Source organism: Salmo salar, chromosome ssa18, assembly GCF_905237065.1.
Source record: "Salmo salar chromosome ssa18, Ssal_v3.1, whole genome shotgun sequence".
Lineage (NCBI taxonomy): Eukaryota > Metazoa > Chordata > Actinopteri > Salmoniformes > Salmonidae > Salmo > Salmo salar.
In genome coordinates this window covers 4,617,012-4,633,059 of record NC_059459.1, presented here as the reverse complement: position 1 = coordinate 4,633,059, position 16,048 = coordinate 4,617,012, and the positions used below count along the sequence as shown (strand labels likewise).

General features: G+C 46.1%; 1 protein-coding gene across 2 annotated transcripts; it reads left to right on the top strand.

Moving 5' to 3' along the window:
- The first annotated feature begins 1,512 nt into the window (after nt 1-1,512).
- On the top strand, nt 1,513-15,413 carry spef1 (sperm flagellar 1). 2 transcript variants are annotated; one of them, XM_014153930.2, is made up of 7 exons: nt 1,513-1,744; nt 10,837-10,948; nt 12,956-13,013; nt 13,370-13,415; nt 14,032-14,122; nt 14,338-14,428; nt 14,934-15,413. In XM_014153930.2, exons 1-7 carry the CDS (start codon nt 1,636-1,638, stop codon nt 15,045-15,047), a joined length of 621 nt encoding a protein of 206 aa, XP_014009405.1. In that variant the 5' UTR covers nt 1,513-1,635; the 3' UTR covers nt 15,048-15,413.
- Nucleotides 15,414-16,048: the final 635 nt, after the last annotated feature.

Below are 16,048 nucleotides of genomic sequence, written 5' to 3'. Positions count from 1 at the left end.
ACACCCTAAACAAACACCCCCTGCCACGCCCTGACCAAACTACAATAACAAACAGCCCCTTTACTGGTCAGGACGTGACACTTGTGCTGTGGACAATAAAAGGCCACTCTAAAATGTGCAGTTTTGTCACACAACACAATGTCACAGATGTCTCAAGTTTTAAGGGAGCATGCACTTGGCATGCTGACTGCAGGAATGTCCACCAGAGCTGTTGCCAGAGAATTGAATGTTCATTTCTCTACCATAAACTGCCTCCGACATTGTTTTAGAAAATTTGTCAGTACTTCCAACTGGCCTCACAAACACAGACCATGTGTATCTACGCCAGCCCAGGACATCCACATCCGGCTTCTTTAACTGCGACTAGCCACCCGAACAGCTGATGAAACAGGAGTATTTCTGTCTGTAATGAAGCCCTTTTGCGGAAAAAACTAATTCTGATTGGCTGGGCCTGGCTCCCCAGTCGGTGGGCCTGACTCCCAAATGGTTGAACCTATGCCCTCTCAGGCCCACCCATGGCTGTGCCCCTGCCCAGTCACGTGAAATCCATAGATTAGGTCCTAATGAATTTATTTCAATTGACTGATTCACTTATATGAACTATAATTCAGTAACATCGTTGAAATTGTTGCATGTTACATTTATATTTTTGTTCAGTACAGTAACTGTAACAAATTACATTTAGAAAGTAACCTAGCCAAACCTGCAGAGAGGCATGCTTGTTCTACATAGCATATTTCTATCTAAACGTGGCCCTTTGTAGCTCAGTTGGTAAAGCATGGCACTTGTAATGCCAGGGTAGTGGGTTTGATTCCTGGGACCACCCATATGTAAAATGTATGTATGCACAACTGTAAGTCTCTTTGGATAAAAAACATACCGTATATATTATTAAAACGTTGCATCCTGCTGAACGAACCCAGGGTGAAGGCTAGGGAGGAATGGCTTGGGTCAGATAGGGGCTAAGGGTCCATTTGGACCACTCTGGTTTATCTTGTCATTATTAAAATGTTAAACCTTATTTTACTGTTGGTGTATGATGAATGTATGTGTGATGTTGATTGTAATGTTCTGCATTGCATCTCAGTGCACATTTTATACCATGTAAAAACTTGACAACAAATGTGTAGACATGCTATTTATTGGAAAATATGTTGTCTGTTATAAAATAATAACGTCTACACTTTTCAGTGTGTTGTTGTTTCTCTCCCCACTGTCTCTAGCTCACTCATAATTCTATTTCTATGGACTCACTCATTTCTGATGAGGTTTGTCTTTTCTCAGATTCCATACTTGGATATTGGTTACCTAGCAACGAGTTAAACAAACAACCTGTTTCCACTAGATAGCACAGCCACAAAGTTAAAATTGGCCATATCGTAAATATATATATTTTGCTTTTTGGTTAGGATTTGGTTGCTTTTTAGATTAGGGTTAGTGATACGTTTATCAGTGTGGTTAAGGCTAGGTTTAAAATCAGATTTTTAGAAGAGAAATTGTAGAAATGGGCGGGGTTTATGACTGTGGCTATGGTAACTAGTGACGACCATCGTGGGAAGCTTGCTAGCTAGCTAACGATACAGGCTAGCTGCAAATCGAAGTGCAAAGTTGTCCGATGAAGGACCGGTATACAGAATGGACAAAGAATTAAACGAAGAAATATTGCAAGACTTGTTTGCCTGGATAGACAAAATACCACTGTCCAGACCTAAGAGGAACATAACAAGAGACTTCAGCGACGGAGGTAGGGTATCTAAATGAACGACGTCATTAGAGGGGGGGAGACCCAGTAACAGGAAATGAATCTGCTCTGGATCTTACTCTGATCTCTAGTTCAAAGATGGAAGGCAGATGTAGCTGGGAGGTATGGGAGGATTCTACAGAGGGTAGTGATCACTCCCCAATCAAGTGTACTGTAAGAATGAGGGTGGAAGATACAGCAGGAAATGGGAGGAGATATTTTTCAAATTATATTTTCAGGAGTTGATGGCTTGTCACGGCTGTCGAGGAAGAAGCGGACCAAAGTGCAGCTTTTGTGTCATTCCACATTTTATTTACACTGTGAAACTATGCAATACATAAATAAACTGTAAACAAAAAACAACGACGCAGAGGTAAAACATACACTGACTCAAAATTAATCTCCCACAACCCCAGGTGGCACAAACACCAACTTAAATATGACCTCCAATTAGAGACAACGATGACCAGCTGCCTCTAATTGGAGATCATCTCAAACAAAGCCCAACATAGAAATACAAAAACTAGAACAACCCAACATAGAAATACAAAACTAGAACATAACAACATAGAAAAAAACGAAACTAGAAAACCCCCCTGTCACGCCCTGACCTACTCGACCATAGAAAATAACAGCTTACCATGGTCAGGACGTGACATGGATGTTGCAGGTGAATTCAAATCAAATTGTATTTGTCACATGCCACTGAATACAACACTGAATACAATGTATACCTTACAGTGAAATACTTACTAAAAAGCCCATAACCAACAATGCTTTAAGAAGTTAAGTTAAAAATAGATAATAAAAATAACAAATAATTAAACAGCAGCAGTAAAATAACAAGCGAGGCTATATACAGGGGGTACCGGTACAGAAGCAATGTGCAGGGGCACCGGTTAGTTGGGGTAATTGTGGTAATATGTACATGTAGGTAGAGTTAAAGTGACTATGCATAGATTATAAACAGAGTTGCAGCACTTTAAAAGAGGGGTCTGGGTAGCCCTTTGATTAGCTGTTCAGGAGTCTTATGGCTTGGGGGTAGAAGCTGTTAAGAAGCCTTTTGGACCTCGACTTGGCACTCCGGTACCGCTTGCCGTACGGTAGCAGAAAAAACAGTCTATAACTAGTGTTGCTGGAGTCTTTATCAATTTCCTCTGACATCGTCTGATATAGAAGTCCTGGATGGCAGGAAGCTTGGCCCCAGTGATGTACTGGGCTGTACGCACTACCCTTTGTAGTGCCTTGCGGTCGGAGGCAGAGCAGTACGCCAAATCCTTTCAGTCTCCTGATGGGGAATATGCTTTTTCTCTTCACGACTTAGTGTGTTTGGACCATGATAGTTTGTTGGTGATGTGGACACCAAGGAACTTGAAGCTCTCAACTTGTTCCACTACAGCCCCGTCGATGAGAATGGGGGTGTGCTCGGTCCTCCTTTTCATGTAGTCCACAATAGAATTCAGTGCAGATATAGAAACAGTGAATGATGTAGTAAGAGGAGCAATAGAAGGGGCCGCAAGGCAGGTGATGGGTGGAGAAGGAGGAATGCAGTTCCCTGGTGGACTGAAGAGTGCAGAGAAGGAAGCTGTGAGTAGGAACGGTGCTTTAAGGATGTTTAAAGGGTCCTATAACTACCAGCACCTGATACAGTATAAACAAGCCTAAGCTGTAGTAAGGAGGACCATTAGGACAGTTAAGAGGGAGTATTGGCGTTGGTTTTGTGGAAACATAGGCAGGACTACTCCTCTGGGAGTGGTACGGGGGATGATTAAGAGGATGAGTGGGGTCAGACGAGAATGGGATCTCCCTGTGCTGAAAAGTGGGGAGACTGTTGCAGTGAAAGACATGGAGAATGTATAGATGTTAGCCCAGGCATTTGTGAAGGTGCACAGTTTGGTTCCGCTTTAAATGATGTTCAGCTTATAAAGGCTTCGTAAAGCCTTCACAATGCCTTCATAAGCACTACATAAATGTGTTACAAAGCATCTATAACTGGATGTCATGCTTTATAAAGGATTCATAAATGTGGCATAACTGTGTGACATAATCACCAATATAAAATGTGACATAACCCACTATGTTAAATATGATATAAACACGTGCTTTATAAAGGGTGAAATGTTGTGCTGAAGGATGGCATACTCTCTAAAGTGATGTCATGTTAGTCACATTACACCTAATATAGTTCCCAGACACTTCCGCCCAAATGCACGGAAGGTCTACTGGACCAATGCATCAAACTTGGCCATCATTAGTTAGGGTAAGGTTTAAAATCACATTTTAAGAAGATAAATTGTGGAAATGGGAGGGTTTAGAAATAATTAAGAATTTTCGTACTGTGTTAAGTGGTGACGATAACGAATACTTTACTCAGTAAGGTCATCCTATAGAATTCTATGGCCAACTTTGAATGGTTGATATTCCAGGCTTATATGTGCTGTGTGTGCAATAGCATGGGGACAACGTTATCCCAGGAAACACTTACCTTGATGAAAGAGAAACCTAAAGAAATTGAAAGTGTCTTTCTTCTGGAACCAAGTTACATGTTCCTCAGTACACAAACATGCACACAACAAAAGCGAGCCATACCGCACAGTGCTGGGCCAGGTTAGGTCTTTGACACATTCACCCACTCCCCAGCTGAAAGATCAGCCATAAAATGTTGGCATCATTGTAACAGGTTGTAATCAAGCCCTGGTGCAGTGGGTTCAGGTTGGACTACTCCGAGTAATTTTGGTTCTAACACACACAAACGCTTTGCGGGTCCATCAATCAATTTAAATACCTTTCACACCTTACAGTAACCTTCATATTTTACCTTTATTTAACTAGGCAAGTCAGTTAAGAACAAATTCTTATTTACAATGATGACCTAGGAACAGTGGGTTAACTGCCTTGTTCAGGGGCAGAACAACAGATTTTTACCTTGTCAGCTTGGGCATTCGATCCAGCAACCTTTCAGTTACTGGCCCAACACTCTAACCACCTGCCGCCCCTTCATAAATCGGCAGAACGTTAATAACCTATTTATTGACACTTTATGTATTGTCCTGTAATACGTACAGTGGTTTGTGAAAGTATTCCCCTTGGCATTTTTCCTATTTTGTTGCCTTACAACCTGGAATTAAAATAGATTTTTTGGAGGTTTGTATCATTTGATTTACACAACATGCCTACCACTTTGAAGATGCAAAATATTTTTTATTGTGAAACAAACAAGAAATAAGACAAAAAATAAGCTTGGCACATTTAGCCACTGGTATTTTTGCCCATTCTTCAAGGCAAACTGCTCCAGCTCCTTCAAGTTGGATGAGTTTCGCTTGTGTGCAGCAATCTTTACCACAGATTCTCAATTGGATTGAGGTCTGGGCTTTGACTAGGCCTGTCACGACTTCCGTGGGTGACCAGCAGGTGTGGGGAGAAGGAGATGCGGCATTGGATGACTTCACGGAGTTCACACAAGTCTTTGACCACCCGGCGGGTGAACGTCTTTTCCACCTGAGGCTGGGGAAGAGGAGCGCCCAGGAGTTCGCCCTAGAATTTTGGACCCTGGCCGCAGGAGAGGGATGGAACGACAGGGCCCTTATCGACCACTACCGTTGCAGCCTGTGCAAAGATGTCCGTCGGGAGTTGGCCTGCAGGGATACCACCCTCACCTTCGACCAGCTAGTGGACCTGTCCATTCGGTTGGATAACCTGCTGGTCACCCGCGGACGTCCAGAGAGGGCTCTGTCAATTCCCTCTCCCAGCTCCACCGCTCCGGTGCCTATGGAGCTGGGAGGTGCTGCGCTCAGGGAGGCCGGAGGAGGGGCTTTCACGTGTACCATCTGTGGCCGCAGAGGTCACACTGCTGGTCGGTGCCGGGTTGGTTCCTCTAGGGGTCAAGGCAGCAGGCAGGGCACTCTGGCGTCGCCCCAGGTGAGCATGCACCACTCTCATCCAGAGCCCTCTGTTGTACACCTATTTGTGCATGTTTACTTTCCTGAGTTTTCCCCGCATTCCCAGCATAAGGCGCTCGTCGATTCAGGCGTGGCTGCGAATTTCATCGACAGAGCATTCGCCCATAGGTTAGGGATCCCTATAGTTCCAGTGGTTGGGCCTTTCCCAGTTCACGCTCTGGACAGTTGACCATTAGGGTCCGGGATAATTAGGGAAGCTACCATCCCCCTGGGCATGGTGATGCGGGGGGGTCACGAGGAGAGAATCAGTCTCTTCCTCATTGACTCTCCAGCGTTTCCTGTGGTACTAGGCCTTCCCTGGTTAGCTCGTCATGACCCCACCATTTCATGGCAACCGAGGGCTCTAACGGGGTGGTCACGAGAGTGCTCAGGGAGGTGTTTAGGGGTTTCCGTTGGTGCTACTACGGTGGAAAGTCCAGACCAGGTCTCCACCGTGCGCATTCCCCCCGAATATGCCGATTTGGCTCTCGCCTTCTCCAAAAAGAAGGCGACTCAATTACCACCCCATCGACGGGGGGATTGTGCGATAAATCTCCTGGTAGATGCTGCACTTCCCAGGAGTCACGTGTATCCCCTGTCACAGGCGGAGACGGCGGCTATGGAAACATATGTCTCCAAATCCCTGCGTCAGGGGTACATTCAGTCCTCCACTTCACCTGCCACCTCGAGTTTCTTTTTTGTGAAGAAGGAGGGAGGTCTGCGCCCGTGTATTGACTACCAAGGCCTAAATCACATCACTGTGATGTACAGTTACCCGCTTCCTCTTATCGCCACGGCGATTGAGTCAATGCACGGGGCGCGCTTCTTCACCAAACTAGATCTCAGGAGCGCTAACAACCTGGTACTAACAACCTCCACCTCTGGGGTGGAGATGGAGAGTGACCGCATTTCAGCCGTGCGTAATTGGCCGACTCCCACCACGGTAAAGGAGGTGCAGCGGTTTCTAGGGTTTGCCAATTACTACCGGAAGTTTATCCGGGGATTTGGTCAGGTAGCGGCTCCCATTACCTCACTGCTGAAGGGGGGACCGGTACGTTTGCAGTGGTCAGCTGAGGCGGACAGGGCTTTTGGTCACCTGAGGGCTCTGTTTACCTCGGCTCCAGTGCTGGCCCATCCGAATCCCTCTTTGGCGTTCATAGTGGAGGTGGACGCGTCCGAGGCTGGGATAGGAGCCGTGCTCTCGCAGCGCTCAGGTACGCCACCGAAGCTCCGCCCCTGTGCCTTCTTCTCAAGGAAGCTCAGCCCGGCGGAGCGAAACTATGACGTGGGGGACCGGGAGCTGTTGGCTGTCGTCAAGGCTCTGAAGGCGTGGAGACATTAGCTTGAGGGGGCTAAACACCCTTTTCTCATCTGGACTGACCACCACAATCTGGAGTACATCCGGGCAGTGAGGAGACTGAACCCTCGCCAGGCAAGGTGGGCCATGTTTTTCACCCGTTTTGTTTTCACACTTTCTTACAGACCAGGTTCCCAGAACATGAAGGCAGACGCACTGTCCCGGCTGTATGACACAGAGGAGCGGCCCATGGATCCCACCCCCATACTCCCGGCCTCCTGCCTGGTGGCACCGGTAGTGTGGGAGCTGGACGCGGACATTGAGCAGGCGTTACGTGCAGAGCCCGCTCCCCTCCAGTGTCCCGCTGGGCGTCTGTACGTTCCGTCTGCTGTCCATGATTGGCTGATCTATTGGGCCCACACGTCACCTTCCTCTGGTCATCCAGGCATCGGTCGGACGGTGCGCTGTCTGAGTGGGAAGTACTGGTGGCCCACTTTGGCCAAGGACGTGAGGGTTTATGTTTGCTCTTGCTCAGTGTGCACTCAGTGTAAGGCTCCTAGGCACCTGCCCAGAGGTAAGCTACACCCCTTACCACAACGGCCATGGTGGCACCTGTCGATCGATTTCCTGACCGATCTCCCCCCATCACAGGGAAACACCACGATCCTGGTTGTTGTGGATTGTTTCTCTAAGTCCTGCCGTCTCCTTCCTCTGCCCGGTCTCCCTACGGTCCTACAGACTGCAGAGGCCTTGTTTACGCACGTCTTCCGGCACTACGGGGTGCCTGAGGATATAGTGTCTGATCGGGGTCCCCAGTTCACTTCGAGGGTCTGGAGGGCGTTCATGGAATGTCTGGGGGTGTCGATCAGCCTTACCTCGGGTTTTCACCCCGAGTGTAACGGGCAGGTGGAGAGAGTTAACCAGGATGTGGGTAGGTTTCTGAGGTCTTATTGCCAGGACCGGCCGGGGGAGTGGGCGGCGTTTGTGCGCGCCACTCCTCCACTAACCTGTCCCCCTTCCAGTGCGTACTGGGGTATCAGCCGGTTCTGGCTCCTTGGCATCAGTCAGACCGAGTCTCCTGCGGTGGACGACTGGTTCCGGCATGCGGAGGAGACATGGGACGCCACTCATGTTCACCTTCAGCGCGCCGTGCTGCGCCAGAAAGCCAGCGCAGACCGTCACCGCAGTGAGGCCCCGGTGTTCGCACCGGGGGACCGGGTCTGGCTCTCAACCCGAAACCTGCCCCTCCGCCTGCCCTGCCGGAAGCTGGGTCCGTGGTTTGTGGGGCCATTTAAAGTCCTGAGGAGACTGAACAAGGTGAGTTACAGCTTCACCCCGATTACCGTATTAACCCTTCGTTCCATGTGTCTCTCCTCAGGCCGGTGGTGGTTGGCCCGCTCCAGGAGTCTGAGGTGCGGGAGGTTCCTCCGCCCCCTCTGGATATCGAGGGGGCCCCGGCGTACTACGTTCGATCCATAATGGATTCGAGGCGTCGGGCGAGGGGCCTTATACCTCGTGGACTGGGAGAGGTACGGTCCAGAGGAGAGATGCTGGGTTCCGGTGGAGGACGTGTTGGACCCTTCAATGCTGCGGGAGTTTCACCGTCTCCGTCCGGATCGCCCTGCACCTCGCCCTCCGGGTCGTCCTCGAGGCCGGTGTCGGCACGCTGCTGAAGCCACGCGTCAAGGGGGGGGGGTACTGTCATGACTTCCACCGAAGTCGGTTTCTCTCCTTGTTCGGGCGGCGTTTGGCAGTCGGCGTCACCAGTCTTCTAGCCTGTCTGAAAACAGGTTTCCCTGTTGGGTTTGAGAGGTGTTGGGAGGTGTTGGGTTTGCGCCAGACATAGCGTATTCCTTGTTGGCCAAAAAGCTCAATTTTAGTCTCATCTGACCAGAGTACCTTCCTCCATATGTTTGGGGAGTCTCCCACATGCCTTTTGGCGAACATCAAACGTGCTTGCTTATTTTTTCTTTAAGGAATAGCTTTTTTCTAGCCACTCTTCTGTAAAGCCCAGCTCTGTGGAGTAAACGGCTTAAAGTGGTCCTATGGACAGATACTCCAATCTCCACTGTGGAGCTTTGCAGCTCCTTCAGGGTTATCTTTGGTCTCTTTGTTGCCTTTCTGATTAATGCCCTCCTTGCCTGGTCCATGAGTTTTGGTGGGTGGCCCAGTCTTAGCAGGTTTGTTGTGGTGCCATATTCTTTCCATTTTTTAATAATGGATTAATGGTGCTCCGTGGGATGTTCAAAGTTTTGGATATTTTTTATAACCCAACCCTGATCTGTACTTCTCCACAACTTTGTCCCTGACCTGTTTGGAGAGCTCCTGGTCTTCATGGTGCCGCTTGCTTGGTGGTGTCCCTTGCTTAGTGGTGTTGCAGACTCTGGGGCCTTTCAGAACAGGTGTATATATACTGAGATCATGTGACACATCATGTGACACTTAGATTGCACACAGGTGGACTTTATTTAACTAATTTTGTGACTTGTGAAGGTAATTGCTTGCATCAGATCTTATTTAGGGGCTTCATAGCAAAGGGAGTGAATACATATGCACGCACCACTTTTCCGTTTTTTTCTTTTTTAGAAGTTATTTTTTTCATTTCACCAATTTGGACTATTTTGTGTATGTCCATTACATGAAATCCAAATAAAAATCTATTTAAATTACAGGTTGTAATGCAACAAAATAGGAAAAACGCCAAGGGGGATGAATACTTTTGCAAGGCACTGTAGTTTGAAGTGAGACAACTTTGGTCATTCATAACACATCCATAGAGACTCTATATTGTATGACACTGTACTTACTATAAAGTCTTGCCTCTCTTCCTGCTTGAGGTACTGTATGTTGGTTCCAACATTAAAGTAACAACAAAGAAAGTTAGCAGCTCTGTTAGGAAAAGCCTTTGTCACACCATCAGGATAAGGGCATTTCTGTGCTGAACCAGAAACTCTAAATGGGAAGATGGGAAACTCCATTCAATTCATATTACTAAATTCCTCTGGGACACACATGGCTCAACAGTACATTAAAATTGGTTGGAAAATGTCTGACTGGGAGGTATGATCATGAGGAGATGGAGACCGTGGAACACATGTTATTTCAGTGCCAGTAATATGGGAGGGAAAGGGAGAGATTGTTATCGGATTTAAGGAGTAATGGTGTTGAAGAGCCAAGCATAGGTGAACTGCTGAGAAAATCTTTAGGGGATGTAATATTTAATTATGTATTTGGTTTCCTTAATTTCCTTGAGGAGACGAGAATAATGAATAGGAGCTAGACCTTCCCTGTTTCTGGTCCACACTCCAGTCCAGTTGGTGGCGGTAAAGCATCTTAAAGTTGGTGGCAAATTGCCATATAAAAACCACAGAAGAAGAAGAAGCAGCAGCGGAGCGAGGTGGAAGCGGGGTGTGGCTAACAATTATTTATTCTAGGCCTAGGGTAGCGTTTCCTAAACTCGGTCCTCTGGACCCCAAGGGATGCACGTTTTGGTTTTTGCCCTAACACTACACAGCTGATTCAAATGATCAAAGCTTGATCATTAGTTGATTATTTGAACCAGCTGTGTAGTGCTAGGGCAAAAAAACTATATATGAACCCCTTGGGGTTCTGAGGACAGAGTTTGGGAAACCCTGGCCTAGGGGCTAACTTAGGTACTTGAGTTAACCAACAGCTTTGGTGCTGATCATTTATAAATGATTAATCTATTATAATTAAATTATTTATTCAATGTTTAAATGAATAACTTTTCTTTCTGTTGTCAGTTTCATTGAGCACTGTCCAGTGGTTGGCAACTAAGAAAAGTTAGTCCAGACAGAAACATGTCATAGCAGTGTTGTTTATATCGGCCCTTGTTCCAGTGATGGCTGCTGAGGTCGTCAAGTATTTCTTTCCCAAACTGGTGGAGCTTCACAACTACACCCCAGCCAACTCTATACAGCAAAAACTCAGCAACTGGGGCGCTCTCAACAGGCAAGTGTGTGTGTGTGTGTGTGTGTGTGTGTGTGTGTGTGTGTGTGTGTGTGTGTGTGTGTGTGTGTGTGTGTGTGTGTGTGTCAATGTACTGAACAGGTTCCTCTGGGAATCTTTGATGCTGTATTCTACTTCTAAGCAACTACACAGGGCCGTGAGAACTCCTACTCACTGACCACTGGGTTGGACCACAGCCATTTTGGATCCAGCCATATACAGTTGAAGTCGGAAGTTTACATACACTTAGGTTGGAGTCATTAAAACTAGTTTTTCAACCACTCCACAATTTTTTTGTTAACAAACTAGAGTTTTGGCAAGTCGGTTAGGACATCTACTTTGTGCATGATACAAGTCATTTTTCCAAGACAGATTATTTCACTTTTAATTCACTGTATTACAATTCCAGTGGGTCAGAAGTTTACATACACTAAGTTGACTGTGCCTTTAAACAGCTTGGAAAATTCCAGGAAGTTATGTCATGGCTTTAGAAGCTTCTGATAAGCTAATTGACATAATTTCAGTAATTTGGAGATGTACCTGTGGATTTATTTCAAGGCCGACCTTCAAACTCAGTGCCTCTTTGCTTGACATCATGGGAAAATCAAAAGAAATCAGCCAAAACCTCAACAACAACAACAATTTTTAGACCTTCACAAGTCTGGTTCATCCTAGAGAGCAATTTCCAAATGCCTGAAGGTACCACGTTCATCTGTACAAACAATAGTATGCATGTATAAACACCATGGGACCATGCAGCTGTCATACCGCTCAGGAAGGAGGCGCGTTCTGTCTCCTAGAGATGAAAGTACTTTGGTGCGAAAAGTGCAAATCAATCCCAGAACAACAGCAAAGGACCTTGTGAAGATGCTGGAGGAAACAGGTACAAAGATATCTATATCCACAGTAAAATGAGTCCTATATCGACATAACCTGAAAGGCCACTCAGCAAGGAAGAGGCCACTGCTCCAAAACCGCCATAAAAAATCCAGACTACGGTTTGCAACTGCACATGGGGACAAAGATTTTGAGAAATGTCCTCTGGTCTGATGAAACAAAAATAGAACTGTTTGGCCATAATGACCATTTATGTTTGGAGGAAAAGGGGGAGGCTTGCAAGCTGAAGAACACCATCCCAACCGCGAAGCATGGCGGTGGCAGCATCATGTTGTGGGGATGCTTTGCTGCAGGAGGGCAAAATGACAAAATGGCTTAAAGACAACAAAGTCAAGGCATTGGAGTGGCTATCACAAAGCCCTGACCTCAATCCCATAGAACATTTGTGGGCAGTACCCGAAATGTTTGACCCAAGTTAAACAATTTAAAGGCAATGCTACCAAATACTAATTGAGTGTATGGCGTAAGGCCATACACTCAAAATGGCTTAAGGACAAGAAATTCAAGGTATTGGAGTGGCCATCACAAAGCCCTGACCTCAATCCCATAGAACTGAAAAAGCGTGTGCAAGCAAAGAAGCCTACAAACCTGACTCAGTTACACCAGCTTTGTCAGGAGGCATGGGCCAAAATTCACCCAACTTATTGTGGGAAGCTTGTGGAAGGCTACCCGGCATGTTAAACAATTTTAAGGCAATGCTACCAAATACTAATTGAGTGTATGTAAACTTCTGACCCACTGGGAATGTGATGAAAGAAATAAAAGCTGAAATAAATCATTCTCTCTACTATTATTCTGATATTTCACATTCTTAAAATAAATTGGTGATCCTAACTGACCTAAAACGGGGAATTTGTTAAATGTCAGGAATTGTGAAAAACTGAGTTTAAATGTATTTGGCTAAGGTGTATGTAAACTTCCGACTTCAACTGTAGATCCATAACATAGCGCTAATTGCACACATTAACATATGTTTCCTCTACTCTCGCGCCGGGGGGGAAGTTTTCCCTAGCTACAGATCTAGGTACAGCTCCCCCTCCCCCAATCTAACCTTAACCATTAGTGGGAGAAATGCAAAACTGACCCAAAATCAGCACGTTTCCATGTTGACAGGAAGGTGTTCTCCAAGCTGAACTTCCACATCCCAGAGGAGACAGTGAAGAGGATAGTGGTGAGCACTGCTGGAGTAATAGAGCCTGTCCTGTGTTTGCTCCGAGAAAGGATTGACGACAAGAGACAGCAATGCACTGAAGACACACTACTGGTGTGTGTGTGTGTGTGTGTGTGTGTGTGTGTGTGTGTGTGTGTGTGTGTGTGTGTGTGTGTGTGTGTGTGTGTGTGTGTGTGTGTGTGTGTGTGTGTGTGTGTGTGTGTGTGTGTGACCAACTAGCATTCGATCAAACAACCTTTGCTGATCAAACATTCCATTCTCATCATGCACACATCCAGTACCTGTTCATAGGGTAGAGCATAGAATATAACAGAGGTGTAAAATAAAAACACACTAACTATTCTTCTGTCTCCTAGGATGTGGAATACTACAACAACAGGAACCAAGAGAAGCCTCTCACAGGTACAGAAACCTGACCCCTGACCTAACCCCTGACTCAGGCACTGTGTACAGAGCTGTTGGTTCTCTCTCTGCAGTGAAGACAAACACTTGTATAATGTGACACAGTTATACATAGGGTGACTCCTCTGCTGACCCAGATATACTCAGCACCTTCAGTTAGCTGGTAGTTAGAGGAGGTGACCGAGTCAGAACTTGGTCAGCTGCACACACAGAGACAAAGACACACACACACAAAAGTGGGTCAGGAGCTGCTACGGTCAGTAATGTCCTTTAAAGGGCTGAGAATGTATGGGAGCATCCAACAACAACATCACTGTCTCTGTTAGAAGTATCCATGTAACTCTGTCTGTTGTCTGTAAGCAAACCCTAACCCCCCCAGACCTCCCATTCAGTCCATAGGATGCCCAGGCTGTGTCCTCTCAGCCCAAAGCCAGTAGTCTCACTGTTCTATCTACCTTCTCCTGCTGACGTACAGATGGACACACGGATGGAGAGGCATCCTTCTACTGCTGACGGACGGGTGGACAGACAGACAAGATAGACAGATTAGATTGTGGTGCAAATGTGACATCACTCAGTGGATTGTCTCTGTTTCTCCATCTTCTGTGTCCCTCAGAGCCACCTCCCAACGACGCCCAGAAGAAACCAGGACTGGGGAAGAAGAAAGAGGAGAGGGCACATGTACACCAACACACAGACAAGACTAGGTACTACTAGCACTCACGATGTGTCAGTCTTTAAATGTAATGGATGTGTTCCAGGTCATGTCACCGTAGTCATGCTGCACAGATTATCAGACCTCAAACATCTGGAGGAGGAACCATATTCATTTGTTATAGTAATCCTCTGAGATGTGCAGCACAACAGCAACAAATATTGTACAATCTGGACTTTTCTATAATGTGTGTGTGTGTGTGTGTAGCACTGTGCTAGGTTCTCAGGTGGACCCAACCATCCGTCTTGTGCTGGAGGAGAAGGAGCAAGCTTTACTTGCCCTACAGGAGACTGTGGAGGTACACACACACACACACACACACACACACACACACACACACACACACACTTTGGCCGGCAGGGTTACAGGTGTAATCTGGCCTCTTGAGTGACACTTTCTGACTGTAGTGTAGAGGAAGTGGGAGTGTCACTATCCGTCAGCAGATATGTCCCGTGTGTGTGTGTGTGTGTGTGTGTGTGTGTGTGTGTGTGTGTGTGTGTGTGTGTGTGTGTGTGTGTGTGTGTGTGTGTGTGTGTGTGTGTGTGTGTGTGTGTGTGTGTGTGTGTGAGCAGTGTCAGTAGTGAGTTGGTGAGCTTTCAGCAGACATCAGCTGTGGGTTTCCACTAATGTCTTTTTATCATTACTGTGTTAAAAATGGTCAGCAAGATCACGTACACACATTTACACTTGTCACTGCATTGTCACATCCGTTCTTTGATAGGAGATAGTTAGTGTGAAGTCAAATACATTGTTTACACTGAGGTGTGTGTGTGTGTGTGTGTGTGTGTGTGTTGTGTGTGTAGATCCTGCAAATCAAGGTGAACAGACTGGAACACCTGGTTCAGCTGAAGGACATGAGACTTGAAGACCTGACACGCCATCTGGAGAGATACAAGGCCAGGGCTAACGTGCCTTGATACACACCGACGCGGACACACACTTAACTCTCAGACACAACTAGAAACAACAAACACACCTCTCCTTTTTCTAAACTCAATTTTTCGAACAAGAAATACTTGTTTTTCTATCAGCCTGTACTTTTCTATAAGTTAGCACTGAATGTTTTGTGACGCATTTGTTGAATTTATTAGATCATAACAGATGATATTGTATTGAGAATGTGTGTGTTTTCCATCTATAATGTGCTAGATTGAGTGGACTACTAGACTATAGTGTCTATAAGGTTTGTTGTGTGGATCTGATGTGTGTCTATTGCGGTGCCTTTATAACAGCCATGTGACCACTAACATCTGAAGCTGTCTAAATAAAACACTGACACTAAATCTGTCCAGTCTCTTTTCTGATCCATGCGTATGCTGTGTTAACAGGAGAGAAGATGGGAGATGAGGGGAAATAAAATAAGAGGATATGATGGGGAAACTAAACTCTATTACTAAACTATATGACCAAATGTCTCATGTGGATTTAAAATCAGATTAAATTCTCTCTCAATTTAATGGGTCAAATCTGACAGCAGTTTTTAGTGCAGCAGATAAGTTATTTCATCAGAACGGTCGAACGTCTACCCACATCCAGCCCTAACCACAGCCGCACACAAATTGTATCGGCTCTAGCAGTTGAGCCTGGGGAAGAGATTAGCGTGTTTTTGTGACAGGGCTCTCATAGGATTATTCATGAAACTTGAAACTCAGGTTTATTCTAATGATTAGCAACCATCTAAAACAGGAGAAGGGGTTGATGTGCTCCTGTAACATGCAAGGACATGAGTGTAGGAGAGCCAGTAATCTCGCTCCTACCAAAGGCCAGTGCTGGGAACAAGGTTAGGGGAGTCAGTAGCATTGACCATTGTCATATAACTAACAAACTTATTCCTAGTTTAAAAAAAAATTGGGGGGGGGGCGGAGGCAACATTGCTCATGTTCACTGTGGTGAATAACCTAGTGAGTATACAGGGGAT